Consider the following 16,508-nt stretch of genomic DNA (forward strand, 5'->3'; position numbering starts at 1 on the left):
CCTGTGGGAACTCTCTACACCATCCCCCTTCCTCCTGCGGGATCTTTCTCCCCCATCCCCCTTCCTCCTGCGGGATCTCTCTCGCCCATCCCCCTTCCTCCTGCGGGAGCTGTCTGCCCCATCCAGCTTCCTCCTGCGGGATCTCTCTCCCCCATCCCCCTTCCTCCTATGGGATCTCTCTTCCACATCCCCCTTCCTCCTGTGGGATCTCTCTCCCCCAGCCCCATTCCTCCTGTGGGATCTCTCTCCCCCATCCCCATCCTCCAGTGGGAACTCCCTTCCCCCTCCCCCTTCCTCCTGTGGGATCCCTCTCCGCCATCCCCCTTCCTCCTGCGGGAGCTATCTCCCCCAGCCCCATTCCTCCTGTGGGATCTCTCTCCCCCATCCCCATCCTCCAGTGGGAACTCCCTTCCCCATCCCCCTTCGTTCTGTGGGATCTATCTCCCCATCGCCCTTCCTCCTGTGGGATCTCTCTCCCCCATCCCCCTTCCTCCTGTGGGATCTCTCTCCCCCATCCCCCTTCCTCCTGTGGGATCTCTCTCCCCCATCCCCCTTCCTCCTGCGGGATCTCTCTCCTACATCACCCTTCCTCCTGCGGGAGCTCTCTCCCCCATCCCCCTTCCTCCTGTGGGATCTCTCTCCCCCATCCCCCTTCCTCCTGTGGGAGCTCTCAGCCCCATCCCCCTTCCTCCTGTGGGATCTCTCTACCCCATCCCCCGTCCTCCTGCGGGATCTTTCTCCCCCATCCCCCTTCCTCCTGCGGGATCCCTCTCCCCCATCCCCCTTCCTCCTGTGGGATCTCTCTTCCACATCCCCCTTCCTCCTGCGGGATCACTCTGCCCCATCCCCCTTCCTCCTGTGTGATCACTCTCCCCCATCCCCCTTCATCCTGTGGGATACCTCTCCCCCATCCCCCTTCCTCCTGTGGGATACGTCTCCGCCATCCCCCTTCCTCCTGTGTGATCGCTCTCCCCCATCCCCCTTCCTCCTTTGGGATCTCTCTCCCCCATCCCCCTTCCTCCTGCGGGAGCTCTCTGCCCCATCCCCCTTCCTCCTGCGGGAGCTCTCTGCCCCATCCCCCTTCCTCCTGCGGGAGCTCTCTGCCCCATCACCCTTCCTCCTGTGGGAACACTCTCCCCCATCCCCCTTCCTCATGCGGGAGCTCTCTGCCCCATCCCCCTTCCTCCTGTGGGATCACTCTCCCCCATCCGCCTTCCTCCTGTGTGATCCCTCTCCCCCATCCCCCTTCCTCCTGCGGGAGCTCTCTCCCCCATCCCCCTTCCTCCTGTAGGATCTATCTCCTCCATCCCCCTTCCTCCTGCGGGAGCTGTCTGCCCCATCCCCCTTCCTCCTGTGGGATCACTCTCCCCCATCCCCCTTCCTCCTGCGGGAGCTCTCTGCCCCATCCCCCTTCCTCCTGTGGGATCACTCTCCCCCATCCCCCTACTTCCTGCGGGAGCTATCTGCCCAATCCCCCTTCCTCCTGTGGGATCTCTCTTCCACATCCCCCTTCCTCCTGCGGGATCTCTCTGCACCATCCCCCTTCCTCCTGTGTGATCCCTCTCCCCCATCCCCCTTCCTCCTGTGGGATCCCTCTCCCCCATCCCCCTTCCTCCTGTGGGATACGTCTTCGCCATCCCCCTTCCTCCTGTGTGATCCCTCTCCCCCATCCCCCTTCCTCCTGTGGGATCTATCTCCCCCATCCCCCTTCCTCCTGCGGGAGCTCTCTCCTTCTGTGCGATATCTCTCCCCCATCCCCATTCCTCCTGTGGGATCTCTCTCCCCGATCCCCATCCTCCAGTGGGAACTCCCTTCCCACTCCCCCTTCCTCCTGTGGGATCCCTCTCCGCCATCCCCCTTCCTCCTGCGGGAGCTTTCTCCCCCAGCCCCATTCTTACTGTGGGATCTCTCTCCCCCATCCCCATCCTCCAGTGGGAAATCCCTTCCCCATCCCCCTTCGTTCTGTGGGATCTATCTCTCCATCCCCCTTCCTCCTGTGGGATCTCTCTCCCCCATCCCCCTTCCTCCTGTGGGATCTCTCACCCCCATCCCCCTTCCTCCTGTGGTATCTCTCTCCCCCATCCCCCTTCCTCCTGCGGGATCTCTCTCCTACATCCCTCTTCCTCCTGCGGGAGCTCTCTCCCCCATCCCCCTTCCTCCTGTGGGATCTCTCTCCCCCATCCCCCTTCCTCCTGCGGGAGCTCTCTGCCCCATCCCCCTTCCTCCTGAGGGATCTCTCGACCCCATCCCCCTTCCTCCTGCGGGATCTTTCTCCCCCATTCCCCTTCCTCCTGCGGGATCTCTCTATGCCATCCCCCTTCCTCCTGTGGGATCACTCTTCCACATCCCCCTTCCTCCTGCGGGAACTCTCTGCCCCATCCCCCTTCCTCCTGTGTGATCCCTCTCCCCCATCCCCCTTCCTCCTGTGGGATCCCACTCCCCCATCCCCCTTCCTCCTGTGGGATACGTCTCCGCCATCCCCCTTCCTCCTGTGTGATCCATCTCCCCCATCCCCCTTCCTCCTGCGGGAGCTCTCTCCCCCATCCCCCTTCCTCCTGTGGGATCTATCTCCCCCATCCCCCTTCCTCCTGCGGGAGCTCTCTGCCCCATCCCGCTTCCTCCTGCGGGAGCTCTCTGACCCATCCCCCTTCCTCCTGCGGGAGCTCTCTGCCCCATCACCCTTCCTCCTGTGGGATCACTCTCCCCCATCCCCCTTCCTCCTGCGGGAGCTCTCTGCCCCATCCCCCTTCCTCCTGTGGGATCACTCTCCCCCATCCCCCTTCCTCCTGCGGGAGCTGTCTGCCCCATCCCCCTTCCTCCTGTGGGATCACTCTCCCCCATCCCCCTTCCTCCTGCTGGAGCTCTCTCCTTCTGTGCGATCTCTCTCCCCCCATCCCCATTCCTCCTGTGGGATCTCTCTCCCCCATCCCCATCCTCCAGTGGGAACTCCCTTCCCCTTCCCCCTTCCTCCTGTGGGATCCCTCTCCCCCATCCCCCTTCCTCCTGCGGGAGCTCTCTCCTTCTGTGCGATCTCTCTCCCCCATCCCCATTCCTCCTGTGGGATCTCTCTCCCCCATCCCCATTCCTCCTGTGGGATCTCTCTCCCCCATCTCCATCCTCCAGTGGGAACTCCCTTCCCCATCCCCCTTCCTCCTGTGGGATCCCTCTCCGCCATCCCCCTTCCTCCTGCGGGAGCTATCTCCCCCAGCCCCATTCCTCCTGTGGGATCTCTCTCCCCCATCCCCATCCTCCAGTGGGAACTCCCTTCCCCATCCCCCTTCGTTCTGTGGGATCTATCTCCCCATCGCCCTTCCTCCTGTGGGATCTCTCTCCCCCATCCCCCTTCCTCTTGCGGGATCTCTCTCCCCCATCCCCCTTCCTCCTGCGGGATCTCTCTCCCCCATCCCCCTTCCTCCTGCGGGAGCTCTCTGCCCCATCCCCCTTCCTCCTGGGGGATCACTCTCCCCCATCCCCCTTCCTCCTGTGGGATCTCACTACCCCATCCCCCTTCCTACTGTGGGATCTCTCTCCCCCCATCCCCCTTCCTCTTGTGGGATCTCTCTCCCCCATCCCCCTTCCTCTTGTGGGATCCCTCTTCCCCATCCCCCTTCCTCCTGTGGGATCTCTCTTCCACATCTCCCTTCCCCTTGTGGGATCTCTCTTGCACATCCACTTCCTTCTGTGGGATCTCGCTCCCCCTTCCCCCTTCCTCCTGTGGGATCCCTCTCCCCCATCCCCCTTCCTCCTGTGGGAGCTCTCCCCCCCATCCCCCTTCCTCCTATGGGAAATCTCTTCCCCCCCCCCCTTCCTCCTGTGGTATCTCTCTCCCCCATCCCCCTTCCTCCTGTGGGATCTCTCTCCCCCCATCCGCCTTCCTCTTGTGGGATCTCTCTCCCCCATCCCCCTTCCTCTTGTGGGATCCCTCTTCCCCATCCCCGTTCCTCCTGTGGGATCTCTCTTCCACATCTCCCTTCCCCTTGTGGGATCTCTCTTGCACATCCACTTCCTTCTGTGGGATCTCTCTCCCCCATCCCCCTTCCTCCTGTGGGATCTCTCTTCCACATCTCCCTTCCCCTTGTGGGATCTGCTTTCCACATCCGCTTCCTTCTGTGTCTTTCCATCCTTTACCTTAGGTGATGTCTCTTCCTCCATATCCCGTCGACATTCCCCGATTCTCAAATCTTCTTCACTGTTTGACTTTCTCCCCTTCACCCCTGCCCTTTCCAACTGTCTCACGTCAGGAACACTTTTCTAACCATCATGGAATGAGAGAGAATATGTGGAGTCTACAGGGTCACACCGACAGACGAAATTACTGACATTCGGTGAATTCATTGGAGCTGGGCAGTCAGGGACATTGACAGTGATGGGAACTACGATCAGTGAATTAATAAACGGTTTAATGTTTGCAGAAATATTCGCGTGAGAGAAATTGCCTCAGACCCACGGTTTTAGTCACTGTGTTCATCAATCTATCTGTTTCTGTTTAGACTGAACAATAATAAACTGGGAAATTCAGGAGTGAAACTGGTGTCTGCGGCTCTGAGGAACCCGGAGTGTAAAATACAGAAACTGTGGTAAGTACCAGACTGTGGGAGATTGTGTTTACAGTCACTGGGTGTCTGACACTGAACATTAATGTGATCAGTAATTGTGTTACTGATAAACACTGGGGATTTGTACCGTCTCCTGTCTCTCTGTGTCCTTCACCCTCACTCTCTCTCATCTCCAGGCTGTGGGGTGTCGGTCTCACAGATTCTGGTGCCGAGGATCTCGTCTCCGTTCTCAGTACAAACCCATCACTGATGGGGCTGGACCTGATATCAAACTCGCTGACAGACTAGCCTTATAATCTTCCAGATTCATATCATTACCTAGGTTTTGAACCTTTTGGAAGCTCTTCTTTTCTTCTTCACTAGATTTACAACGGCCTTTGTGCACCACGGATCTTGTACCCTACCATCCTTTCCATGTCTCATTGGAACGTATCTACTCAGAACCCCACACAAATATCCCCTGAACATTTTCTACATTTCTTTGGTCCGTTTCCCTGAGGACATCAATTTCCAATTTATGCTTACAAGTTCCAGCCTGATATGCTCATAGTTCTCCTTACTACAATTAAAGGTTTCCCTAACTTGCCTGTTCCTATCCCTCTCTAATGCTATGGTAAAAGAGATAGAATTGTGATCACTATCTCCAAAATGCTCTCCCACTGAGAGACCTGACACCTGGCCAGGTTCATTTCCCAATACCAGATCAAGTACAGCCTCTCCTCTTGTAGGCTTATATACATATTGTGTCAGGAAACCTTCCTGAACACACCTAACAAACTCCACCCCGTCAAAACCCCTCACTCTAGGGAGATGCCAATCAATATTTGGGAAATTAAAATCTCCCACCTCAACAACCCTGTTATTGTTACTCCTTTCCAGTATCTGTCTCCCTATCTGCTCCTCGATGTCCCTGTTCCTGTTGGGAGGTCTATACAAAACACCCAGTCGAGTTATTGACCCCTTCCTGTTCCTAACCTCCACCCACAGAGACTGTAGACAATCCCTCCATGACTTCCTCCTTTTCTGCAGCCGTGACACTATCTCTGATCAACAGTGCCATGCCCCCACCTCTGTGGCCTCCCTCCCTGTCCTTTCTGAAACATCTAAAGCCGGGCACTCGGAATAAACATTCCTGTCCCTGCACCATCCGAGTCTCTGTAATGGCCACCACATCATATCCCCAAGTACTGATCCACGCTCTAAGCTCATCCGCTTTGTTCACAACACTCCTTGCATTAAAATATACACACCTCAAACCATCGGTCTGAGAGCGTCCCTTCTCTATCACCTGCCTATCCTCCCTCTCGCGCTGTCTCCAAATTTTCTCTATTTGTGAGCCAACCTCCCTTTCCGCCATCACTTCATTTCAGTTCCCACCCCCTCCTAGCAATTCTGGTTTAAATTCTCCCCAATAGCCTTAGCAAACCAGGATATCGGTTTCCCTGGCGTTCAAGTGCAACCCGTCCTTTTTGTGCAGGTCACAGCTGCTCCAAAGGAGGTCCCAGTGATCCAGAAATCTGAATCCCTGCCTCCTGCTCCAATCCCTCAGCCACGCATTCATCCTCCACCTCATTCTATTCCTGTACTCACTGTCGCGTGGCACAGGCAGTAATCCCGAGATTACTACCTTTGCCGGTTCTGCTTCTCAACTTCCCTCCTAACTCCCTGTACTCTGTTTTCAGGACCTCTTCCCTTTTCCTACCTATGTCACTGGTACCAATATGTACCACGACCTCTGGCTGTTCTCCCTCCCACTGCAGGATATCTTGGACGTGTTCTGAAACATCCCGGACCCTGGCACCTGGGAGGCAAACGACCATCCGCGTTTCTTTCCTGCGTCCACAGAATCGTCTGTCTGGCCCTCAAACGACAGAGTCACCTATCACTACTGTCTTCCTCTTCCTTTCCCTGCCCTTCTGAGCCACAGGGCCACTGTTGCCTCCACCAGGTAGGCTGTCCCCACCCCTCTCCAGCAGTACTTGAACAGGGGTACTTATCGTCAAGGGGAATAGCCACAGGGGTACTCTCTAGTACCTGCTTCTTGCCCTTCCCTCTCCTGACTGTGACCCACTTCTTCAGTCTCCCATGGCCCCGGTGTGACCACCTGCCTGTAACTCCTCTCTATCACCTCCTCGCACTCCCTGACCAGACGAAGGTCATCGAGCTGCATCTCCAGTTCCCTAACTCGGTCCCTAAGGAGCTGCAGCTCGACACACCGGGTGCAGATGTTGTCGTCCAGGAGGCTGGGAGTCTCCAGGATCTCCCACATCTGACACCGAGCACAGAAAACCAGCCTCACACACATACTCTCCGTCTGTGTTGTAAACAGATAACCTACCTCGCCTCGACCCTTTATCGCCGAAGCCCCGTTGAGCCAAAGCCTTCCTACTCCGTCTCCCGCTCCTCTGACGCTCGGTCAGAAAATCTGTCTTCCTTTTAAACTCTTCTCGCTCTTCTCACTGGCCGACTTGCGCAGTCATCCTGAAGAAAAAAATCAGTAATTGTGTTACTGATAAACACTGGGGATTTGTACCGTCTCCTGTCTCTCTGTGTCCTTCACCCTCACTCTCTCTCATCTCCAGGCTGGACAATGTCGGTCTCACAGTTTCTGGTGCCGAGGATCTCGCCTCCGCTCTCAGTACAAAACCATCACTGACGGAGCTGGACCTGAGTGAGAATGAACTGGGAGATTCAGGAGTGAAACTGGTGTCTGCGGCTCTGAGGAACCCGGAGTGTAAAATACAGAAACTGCGGTAAGTACCAGACTGTGGGAGATTGTGTTTACAGTCACTGGGTGTCTGACACTGAACATTAATGTGATCAGTAATTGTGTTACTGATAAACACTGGGGATTTGTACCGTCTCCTGTCTCTCTGTGTCCTTCACCCTCACTCTCTCTATCTCCAGGCTGAACCGTGTCGGTCTCACAGATTCTGGTGTCGAGGATCTCGCCTCCGCTCTCAGTACAAACCCATCACTGACGTGGCTGGACCTGATATCAAACTCGCTGACAGACTAGCCTTATAATCTTCCAGATTCATATCATTACCTAGGTTTTGAACCTTTTGGTAGCTCTTCTTTTCTTCTTCACTAGATTTACAGCGGCCTTTGTGCACCACAGATCTTGTAACCTACCATCCTTTCCATGTCTCATTGGAAAGTACCTACTCAGAACCCCACGCAAATATCCCTTGAACATTTTCTACATTTCTTTGGTCTGTTTCCCTGAGGTCATCAATTTCCAATTTATGCTTACAAGTTCCAGCCTGATAGGCTCATAGTTCTCCTTACTCCAATTAGAGGTTTCCCTAACTTGCCTGTTCCTATTCCTCTCTAATGCTATGGTAAAAGAGATAGAATTGTGATCACTGTCTCCAAAATGCTCTCCCACTGAGAGACCTGACACCTGGCCAGGTTCATTTCCCAATACCGGATCAAGTACAGCCTCTTCTCTTGAAGGCTTATCTACATATTGTGTCAGGAAACCTTCCTGAACACACCTAACAAACTCCACCCCGTCAAAACCCTTCACTCTAGGGAGATGCCAATCAATATTTGGGAAATTAAAATCTCCCACTTCAACAACCCTGTTATTGTTACTGAATCTGTCTCCCTATCTGCTCCTTGATGTCCCTGTTACCGTTGGGAGGTGTATACAAAACACCCAGTCGAGTTATTGACCCCTTCCTGTTCCTAACCTCCACCCACAGAGACTGTAGACAACCCCTCCATGACGTCCTCCTTTTCTGCAGCCGTGACACTATCTCTGATCAACAGTGCCATGCCCCCACCTCTGTGGCCTCCCTCCCTGTCCTTTCTGAAACATCTAAAGCCGGGCACTCGAAATAAACATTCCTGTCCCTGCACCATCCGAGTCTCTGTAATGGCCACCACATCATATCTCCAAGTGCTGATCCACGCTCTAAGCTCATCTGCTTTGTTCACAACACTTCTTGCATTAAAATAGACACACCTCAAACCATCGGTCTGAGAGCGTCCCTTCTCTATCACCTGCCTATCCTCCCTCTCGCGCTGTCTCCAAATTTTCTCTATTTGTGAGCCAACCTCCCTTTCTGCCATCACTTCATTTCAGTTCCCATCCCCTCCCAGCAATTCTGGTTTAAATTCTCCCCAATAGCCTTAGCAAACCAGGATATCGGTTTCCCTGGCGTTCAAGTGCAACCCGTCCTTTTTGTGCAGGTCACAGCTGCTCCAAAGGAGGTCCCAGTGATCCAGAAATCTGAATCCCTGCCTCCTGCTCCAATCCCTCAGCCACGCATTCATCCTCCACCTCATTCTATTCCTGTACTCACTGTCGCGTGGCACAGGCAGTAATCCCGAGATTACTACCTTTGCTTCTCAACTTCCTTCCTAACTCCCTGTACTCTGTTTTCAGGACCTCTTCCCTTTTCCTACCTATGTCACTGGTACCAATATGTACCACGACCTCTGGCTGTTCTCCCTCCCACCGCAGGATATCTTGGACGTGTTCTGAAACATCCCGGACCCTGGCACCTGGGAGGCAAACGACCATCCGCGTTTCTTTCCTGCGTCCACAGAATCGTCTGTCTGGCCCTCAAACGACAGAGTCACCTATCACTACTGTCTTCCTCTTCCTTTCCCTGCCCTTCTGAGCCACAGGGCCACTGTTGCCTCCACCAGGTAGGCTGTCCCCACCCCTCTCCAGCAGTACTTGAACAGGGGTACTTATTGTCAAGGGGAATAGCCACAGGGGTACTCTCTAGTACCTGCTTCTTGCCCTTCCCTCTCCTGACTGTCACCCACTTCTTCAGTCTCCCGTGGCCCCGGTGTGACCACCTGCCTGTAACTCCTCTCTATCACCTCCTCGCTCTCCCTGACCAGACGAAGGTCATCGAGCTGCATCTCCAGTTCCCTAACTCGGTCCCTAAGGAGCTGCAGCTCGACACACCGGGTGCAGATGTTGCCGTCCGGGAGGCTGGGAGTCTCCAGGATCTCCCACATCTGACACCGAGCACAGAAAACCAGCCTCACACACATACTCTCTGCCTGTATTGTAAACAGATAACCTACCTCGCCTCGACCCTTTATCGCCGAAGCCCCGTTGAGCCAAAGCCTTCCTACTCTGTCTCCCGCTCCTCTGACGCTCGCTCTGTAAATCTGTCTTCCTTTTAAACTCTTCTCGCTGTTCTCACTGGCCGACTTGCGCAGTCATACTGAAGAAAAAAATCAGTAATTGTGTTACTGATAAACACAGGGGATTTGTACCGTCTCCTGTCTCTCTGTGTCCTTCACCCTCACTCTCTCTCATCTCCAGGCTGGACAAAGTCGGTCTCACAGATTCTGGTGCCGAGGATCTCGTCTCCGCTCTCAGTACAAACCCATCACTGACGGTGCTGAACCTGAGTGAGAATAAACTGGGGGATTCAGGAGTGAAACTGGTGTCTGCGGCTCTGAGGAACCCGGAGTGTAAAATACAGAAACTGGGGTAAGTACCAGACTGTGGGAGATTGTGTTTACAGTCACTGGGTGTCTGACACTGAACATTAATGTGATCAGTAATTGTGTTACTGATAAACACTGGGGATTTGTACCGTCTCCTGTCTCTCTGTGTCCTTCACCCTCACTCTCTCTCATCTCCAGTCTGGTGGATGTCGGTCTCACAGATTCTGGTGCCGAGGATCTCGTCTCCGCTCTCAGTACAAACCCATCACTGACGCTGCTGAACCTGATATCAAACTTGCTGACAGACTAGCCTTATAATCTTCCAGATTCATATCATTACCTAATTTTTGAACCTTTTTGAAGCTCTTCCTTTCTTCTTCACTAGATTTACAACGGCCTTTGTGCACCACGAATGTTGTACCCTACCATCCTTTCCATGTCTCATTGGAATGTATCTACTCAGAACCCCACGCAAATATCCCTTGAACATTTTCTACATTTCTTTGGTCCGTTTCCCCGAGGACATCAATTTCCAATTTATGCTTACAAGTTCCAGCCTGATAGGTTCATAGTTCTCCTTACTCCAATTAGAGGTTTCCCTAACTTGCCTGCTCCTATCCCTCTAATGCTATGGTAAAAGAGATAGAATTGTGATCACTGTCTCCAAAATTCTCTCCCACTGAGAGACCTGACACCTGACCAGGTTCATTTCCCAATACCGGATCAAGTACAGCCTCTCCTCTTGTAGGCTTATATACATATTGTGTCAGGAAACCTTCCTGAACACACCTAACAAACTCCACCCCGTCAAAACCCCTCACTCTAGGGAGATGCCAATTAATATTTGGGAAATTAAAATCTCCCACTTCAACAACCCTGTTGTTATTACTTCTTTCCAGAATCTGTCTCCCTATCTGCTCCTCGATGTCCCTGTTACTGTTGGGAGGTCTATAAAACACACCCAGTCGAGTTATTGACCCCTTCCTGTTCCTAACCTCCACCCACAGAGACTCCACAGACAATCCCTCCATGACTTCCTCCTTTTCTGCAGCCGTGACACTATCTCTGATCAACAGTGCCATGCCCCCACCTCTGTGGCCTCCCTCCCTGTCCTTTCTGAAACATCTAAAGCCGGGCACTCGAAATAAACATTCCTGTCCCTGCACCATCCGAGTCTCTCTAATGGCCACTACATCATATCTCCAAGTACTGATCCACGCTCTAAGCTCATCCGCTTTGTTCACAACACTCCTTGCATTAAAATAGACACACCTCAAACCATCGGTCTGAGAGCGTCCCTTCTCTATCACCTGCCTATCCTCCCTCTCGCGCTGTCTCCAAATTTTCTCTATTTGTGAGCCAACCTCCCTTTCCGCCATCACTTCATTTCAGTTCCCACCCCCTCCCAGCAATTCTAGTTTAAATTCTCCCCGATAGCCTTAGCAAACCAGGATATCGGTTTCCCTGGCGTTCAAGTGCAACCCGTCCTTTTTGTGCAGGTCACAGCTGCTCCAAAGGAGGTCCCAGTGATCCAGAAATCTGAATCCCTGCCTCCTGCTCCAATCCCTCAGCCACGCATTCATCCTCCACCTCATTCTATTCCTGTACTCACTGTCGCGTGGCACAGGCAGTAATCCCGAGATTACTACCTTTGCCGGTCCTGCTTCTCAACTTCCTCCCTAACTCCCTGTACTCTGTTTTCAGGACCTCTTCCCTTTTCCTACCTATGTCACTGGTACCAATATGTACCACGACCTCTGGCTGTTCTCCCTCCCACCGCAGGATATCTTGGACGTGTTCTGAAACATCCCGGACCCTGGCACCTGGGAGGCAAACGACCATCCGCGTTTCTTTCCTGTGTCCACAGAATCGTCTATCTGGCCCTCAAACAACAGAGTCACCTATCACTACTGTCTTCCTCTTCCTTTCCCTGCCCTTCTGAGCCACAGGGCCACTGTTGCCTCCACCAGGTAGGCTGTCCCCACCCCTCTCCAGCAGTACTTGAACAGGGGTACTTATCGTCAAGGGGAATAGCCACAGGGGTACTCTCTAGTACCTGCTTCTTGCCCTTCCCTCTCCTGACTGTGACCCACTTCTTCAGTCTCCCATGGCCCCGGAGTGACCACCTGCCTGTAACTCCTCTCTATCACCTCCTCGCTCTCCCTGACCAGACGAAGGTCATCGAGCTGCATCTCCAGTTCCCTAACTCGGTCCCTCAGGAGCTGCAGCTCGACACACCGGGTGCAGATGTTGCCGTCCAGGAGGCTGGGAGTCTCCAGGATCTCCCACATCTGACACCGAGCACAGAAAACCAGCCTCACACACATACTCTCTGTCTGTATTGTAAACAGATAACCTACCTCGCCTCGACCCTTTATCGCCGAAGCCCCGTTGAGCCAAAACCTTTCGACTCTGTCTCCCGCTCCTCTGACGCTCGCTCTGTAAATCTGTCTTCCTTTTAAACTCTTCTCGCTCTTCCCACTGGCCAACTTGCGCAGTCGTGCTGAAGGAAAAAATCAGTAATTGTGTTACTGATAAACACTGGGGATTTGTACCGTCTCCTGTCTCTCTGTGTCCTTCACCCTCACTCTCTCTCATCTCCAGGCTGTGGGACATTGTGTTTACAGTCACTGGGTGTCTGACACTGAACATTAATGTGATCAGTAATAGTGTTACTGATAAACACTGGGGATTTGTACCGTCTCCTGTCTCTCTGTGTCCTTCACCCTCACTCTCTCTCATCTCCAGGCTGTGGAGTGTCGGTCTCACAGATTCTGGTGCCGAGGATCTCGCCTCCGCTCTCAGTACAAACCCATCACTGACGGAGCTGGACCTGAGTGAGAATGAACTGGGAGATTCAGGAGTGAAACTGGTGTCTGCGGCTCTGGGGAACCCGAAGTGTAAAATACAGAAACTGCGGTAAGTACCAGACTGTGGGAGATTGTGTTTACAGTCACTGGGTGTCAGACACTGAACATTAATGTGATCAGTAATTGTGTTACTGATAAACACTGGGGATTTGTACCGTCTCCTGTCTCTCTGTGCCCTTCACCCTCACTCTCTCTCATCTCCAGGCTGAGGGAAGTCGGTCTCACAGATTCTGGTGCCGAGGATCTCGTCTCCGCTCTCAGTACAAACCCATCACTGACGGAGCTGAACCTGGTATTAAACTCTCTGACAGACGGATCTGTCCCCGCTCTCCGCCGCCTCATACTGACCCTCCCGAGTCTGGAGTGGATCCGGTGAGTGTTTGTGTTAATGTTCAATGTGATAAAATATCAGCGGATCGGCGGGTTTTCTGGTGATATTTGTCTGTGAGTGTTGTTGAAACATTAACCCCGGTCCCCTGTTACTGACACTGTTGTGTGATCTGTTTATTTCATCTTTATTCTCCCATCTGTTTCAGGCTGGGGTTGAATCCGTTCAGTGAGACCGGGAGGAACGAACTGAGATCTCTGGAGGAACTCAGACCTGGACTGAGAGTGGAGATCTGAACATCGGAATGTGAACATCCCCGCCCAATCGGTTCAGTGAGACCGGGCAGAAGGAACTGGGATCTCTGCGGGGATTCAGACCCGGACTGAGAGTGAATCTGTGAACATCTGAATGTGTGAACATCCCCGCCCGCGGGATGGGGACATTTGGCCGACTCCCCGCCCTCCCCTTTAACTCCCGCCCTTACCTTTAACGGCCGCGCGCCGGGGCTGATTCCCAACGGTTTTAACGGAACCGGCTCGGGCCTCGCGCTGTGTGCGTCGCTGGAAGCAGTCCCGCAGTGACGTGTTTCCGCCTGCAGTCCGGCGGGGCAGCTTCCGCCGGATGTGCGTGTTCGAGACTCCCCACGTGACACCCCGGGGAATGACCCGGACAGGAAGAGCCCGGCGGTCCGGGGCTCAGTCTGGGACACCGGTGTCCCGGGGGGGTGGGGGGATGATCCCGGGAGAGAATCCTTTTGCCCCCTTTGCTGAGGACGGTGCATTCGGCAGCCTGGCCGATATAATGATGTTAAATGGACAAATCCCTCGGCAGTGACCCTGGATCTGCAGCGATCCCGGACACGGCCCTGAAGTGTGATTTTATAATCATCGGTTCCCCGATGCAGAGTGACGGTGAGAAACGGGACTGATTATTCAACCGGTCACTCCTTGTCGCCGCTCAGTTAATTGTGTGTGACTGTGAGCAGATTATTTATTCCCGCATGTTAGCAGCTCACACATTGTTTCATTTATATTTCTCATAAAAAATCAATAAACCACTGTATCTTCCTGACTTGTGTCGGACTCGAGTTTTATTTGAGGTTTCTGTTGCCCTCCACACCCTGTGCACTGCAACAGTGGGTCGAAGCTCCTCACACTGACACAGTAGCGTCTCAGCTCCAGGCTGAGGGAGGTCGGACAAGCAGAGTCTAGGAGCCCAGGATCTCATCTCCACCAGATAGATAGATAGATAGATAGATACTTTATTCATCCCCATGGGGAAATTCAACATTTTTCCAATGTCCCATACACTTATTGTAGCAAAACTAATTGCATAAAAATACTTAACAGTAAACATATGATATGCATCTAAAATCACCCTCTCAAAAAGCATTAATAAATAGCTTTTAAAAAGTTCTTAAGTAGTTTACTTAATACATTGAGTCCTAATCCCGGCACTTTAACATATCCTACTCCTGGCGGTTGAATTGTAAAGCCGAATGGCATTGGGGAGTATTGATCTCTTCATCCCGTCTGAGGAGCATTGCATCGATAGCAACCTGTCGCTGAAACTGCTTCTCTGTCTCTGGATGGTGCTATGCAGAGAATGTTCAGGCTTTTCCATGATTGACCGTAGCCTACTCAGCGCCCTTCGCTCTGCTACCGATGTCATACTCTCCAGTTCTGTGCCCACGACAGAGCCCGCCTTCCTTACCAGCTTATTAAGACGTGAGGCGTCCCTCTTCTTAATGCTGCCTCCCCAACACGCCACCACAAAGAAGAGGGTGCTCTCCACAACTGACCTATAGAACATCTTCAGCATCTCACTACAAACATTGAATGACGCCAACCTTCTAAGGAAGTACAGTCGACTCTGTGCCGTCATGCACAAGGCATCTGTGTTGGCAGTCCAGTCTAGCTTCTCGTCTAACTGCACTCCCAGATACTTGTAGGTCTTAACCTGCTCCACACATTCTCCATTAATGATCACTGGCTCCATATGAGGCCTAGGTCTCCTAAAGTCACCACCATCTCCTTGGTCTTGGTGATATTGAGACGCAGGTAGTTTGAGTTGCACCATATCACAAAGTCCTGTATCAGTTTCCTATGCTCTTCTTCCTGTCCATTCCTGACACACCCCACGATGGCCGTGTCATCAGCGAACTTCTGCACATGGCAGGACTCCGAGTTATATTGGAAGTCTGATGTGTACAGGGTGAACAGGACCGGAGAGAGTACGGTTCCCTGCGGCGCTCCTGTGCTGCTGACCACCGTGTCAGACCTACAGTCTCCCAACCGCACATACTGAGGTCTATCTGTCAAATAGTCCATGTTAATGGGTTTCACGGCCTAACATCAGACCTCCCCGCTCCGGACCTGCTTCAATACTCACCGAAAGGAAAATCTTGGTGTCGCCCCGCAGAGAATGATCCGTCCCCGGCTCCCCGCCCCAAGGGGCGAGGGTGAGGACCCGCTCCCGATCCCGCTTCAACAAAGAACGAAAAACAACACCGCCCTTCCCGGACTGAGCATGCGCGATGTCGTCATCGCGTCACCGGGTAAGTGGGCGGGGCCTCGGAACGAAGCTGCAGATCCATGGCTGCCCTGTGCTTTCAACCCCAGTGTTACCCCCCCCCCCCCCGCCATCCCCAACTCAATTTGACAGAATTAGAGAAAATGTATCAATTTTGATTCCTTTCAATGAGGCTGGTGACATGACTTCTATTATTCTTTATGTAAATAAGTGCCATTGCGCATCACCCCTGAATGGACTTGTTCCACCATCCACGTGTTCAGACTCTTCCATCTGAGTAGCTCACCCACCTCTTCCATTGTCAAACACATCACCCTGAAAGTCTTCTGTATACAAAGGAATCAATGTTCCACTCTACAAAACTAGTCCTTGGAATGTAACAGTTGGTCCAGATGTGATCTGATTCAAACAGATTATCATTTTGTTTGCTCAATCCTCTTAACCTCTGTTACTGAAATCTAACTTGCTTACTCTGTTTCATAGTTTTAACAAAGGACGTGGACATTAACTCCAATTCTCCTTGCAACACGGAAAATGCTGGAGGAATTCAGTGGGTCAATTAGCATCATAGAGGGAAACAGACAGTCGATGCTTCAGGTCGAGACCCTTCAGCCTTTAAATTTCTGCAGCACTAAGGATGCTTTACAGAATACCTTTCTAGGCAAAATTAATGTTTATCTGGATAGTCAGCTTACCCTGTGATTTCCTCATCTCCTTTGTAGCTAAATCACGAGTCCCACGCTGAATGCTGCTTACATCAGTGGTCACATTGTTAACCCTCAGCTCTTGCCCCAGCGA

General features: G+C 52.9%; 1 protein-coding gene across 1 annotated transcript in view; it reads left to right on the forward strand.

Moving 5' to 3' along the window:
- Positions 1 to 16,273, forward strand: part of LOC140722386 (NACHT, LRR and PYD domains-containing protein 3-like) — a 120,076-nt gene extending 103,803 nt beyond the window's left edge. Inside the window, exons 7-10 of the mRNA XM_073037138.1 lie at positions 4,491 to 4,577; positions 12,729 to 12,899; positions 15,632 to 15,735; positions 16,194 to 16,273. Of these exons, the coding sequence (XP_072893239.1) occupies positions 4,491 to 4,577; positions 12,729 to 12,899; positions 15,632 to 15,735; positions 16,194 to 16,273 (442 nt within the window). The remainder of the gene's footprint in view (positions 1 to 4,490; positions 4,578 to 12,728; positions 12,900 to 15,631; positions 15,736 to 16,193) is intronic.
- The last annotated feature ends 235 nt before the right edge of the window (positions 16,274 to 16,508 follow it).

This window comes from Hemitrygon akajei, unplaced genomic scaffold, assembly GCF_048418815.1.
Source record: "Hemitrygon akajei unplaced genomic scaffold, sHemAka1.3 Scf000076, whole genome shotgun sequence".
NCBI lineage: Eukaryota > Metazoa > Chordata > Chondrichthyes > Myliobatiformes > Dasyatidae > Hemitrygon > Hemitrygon akajei.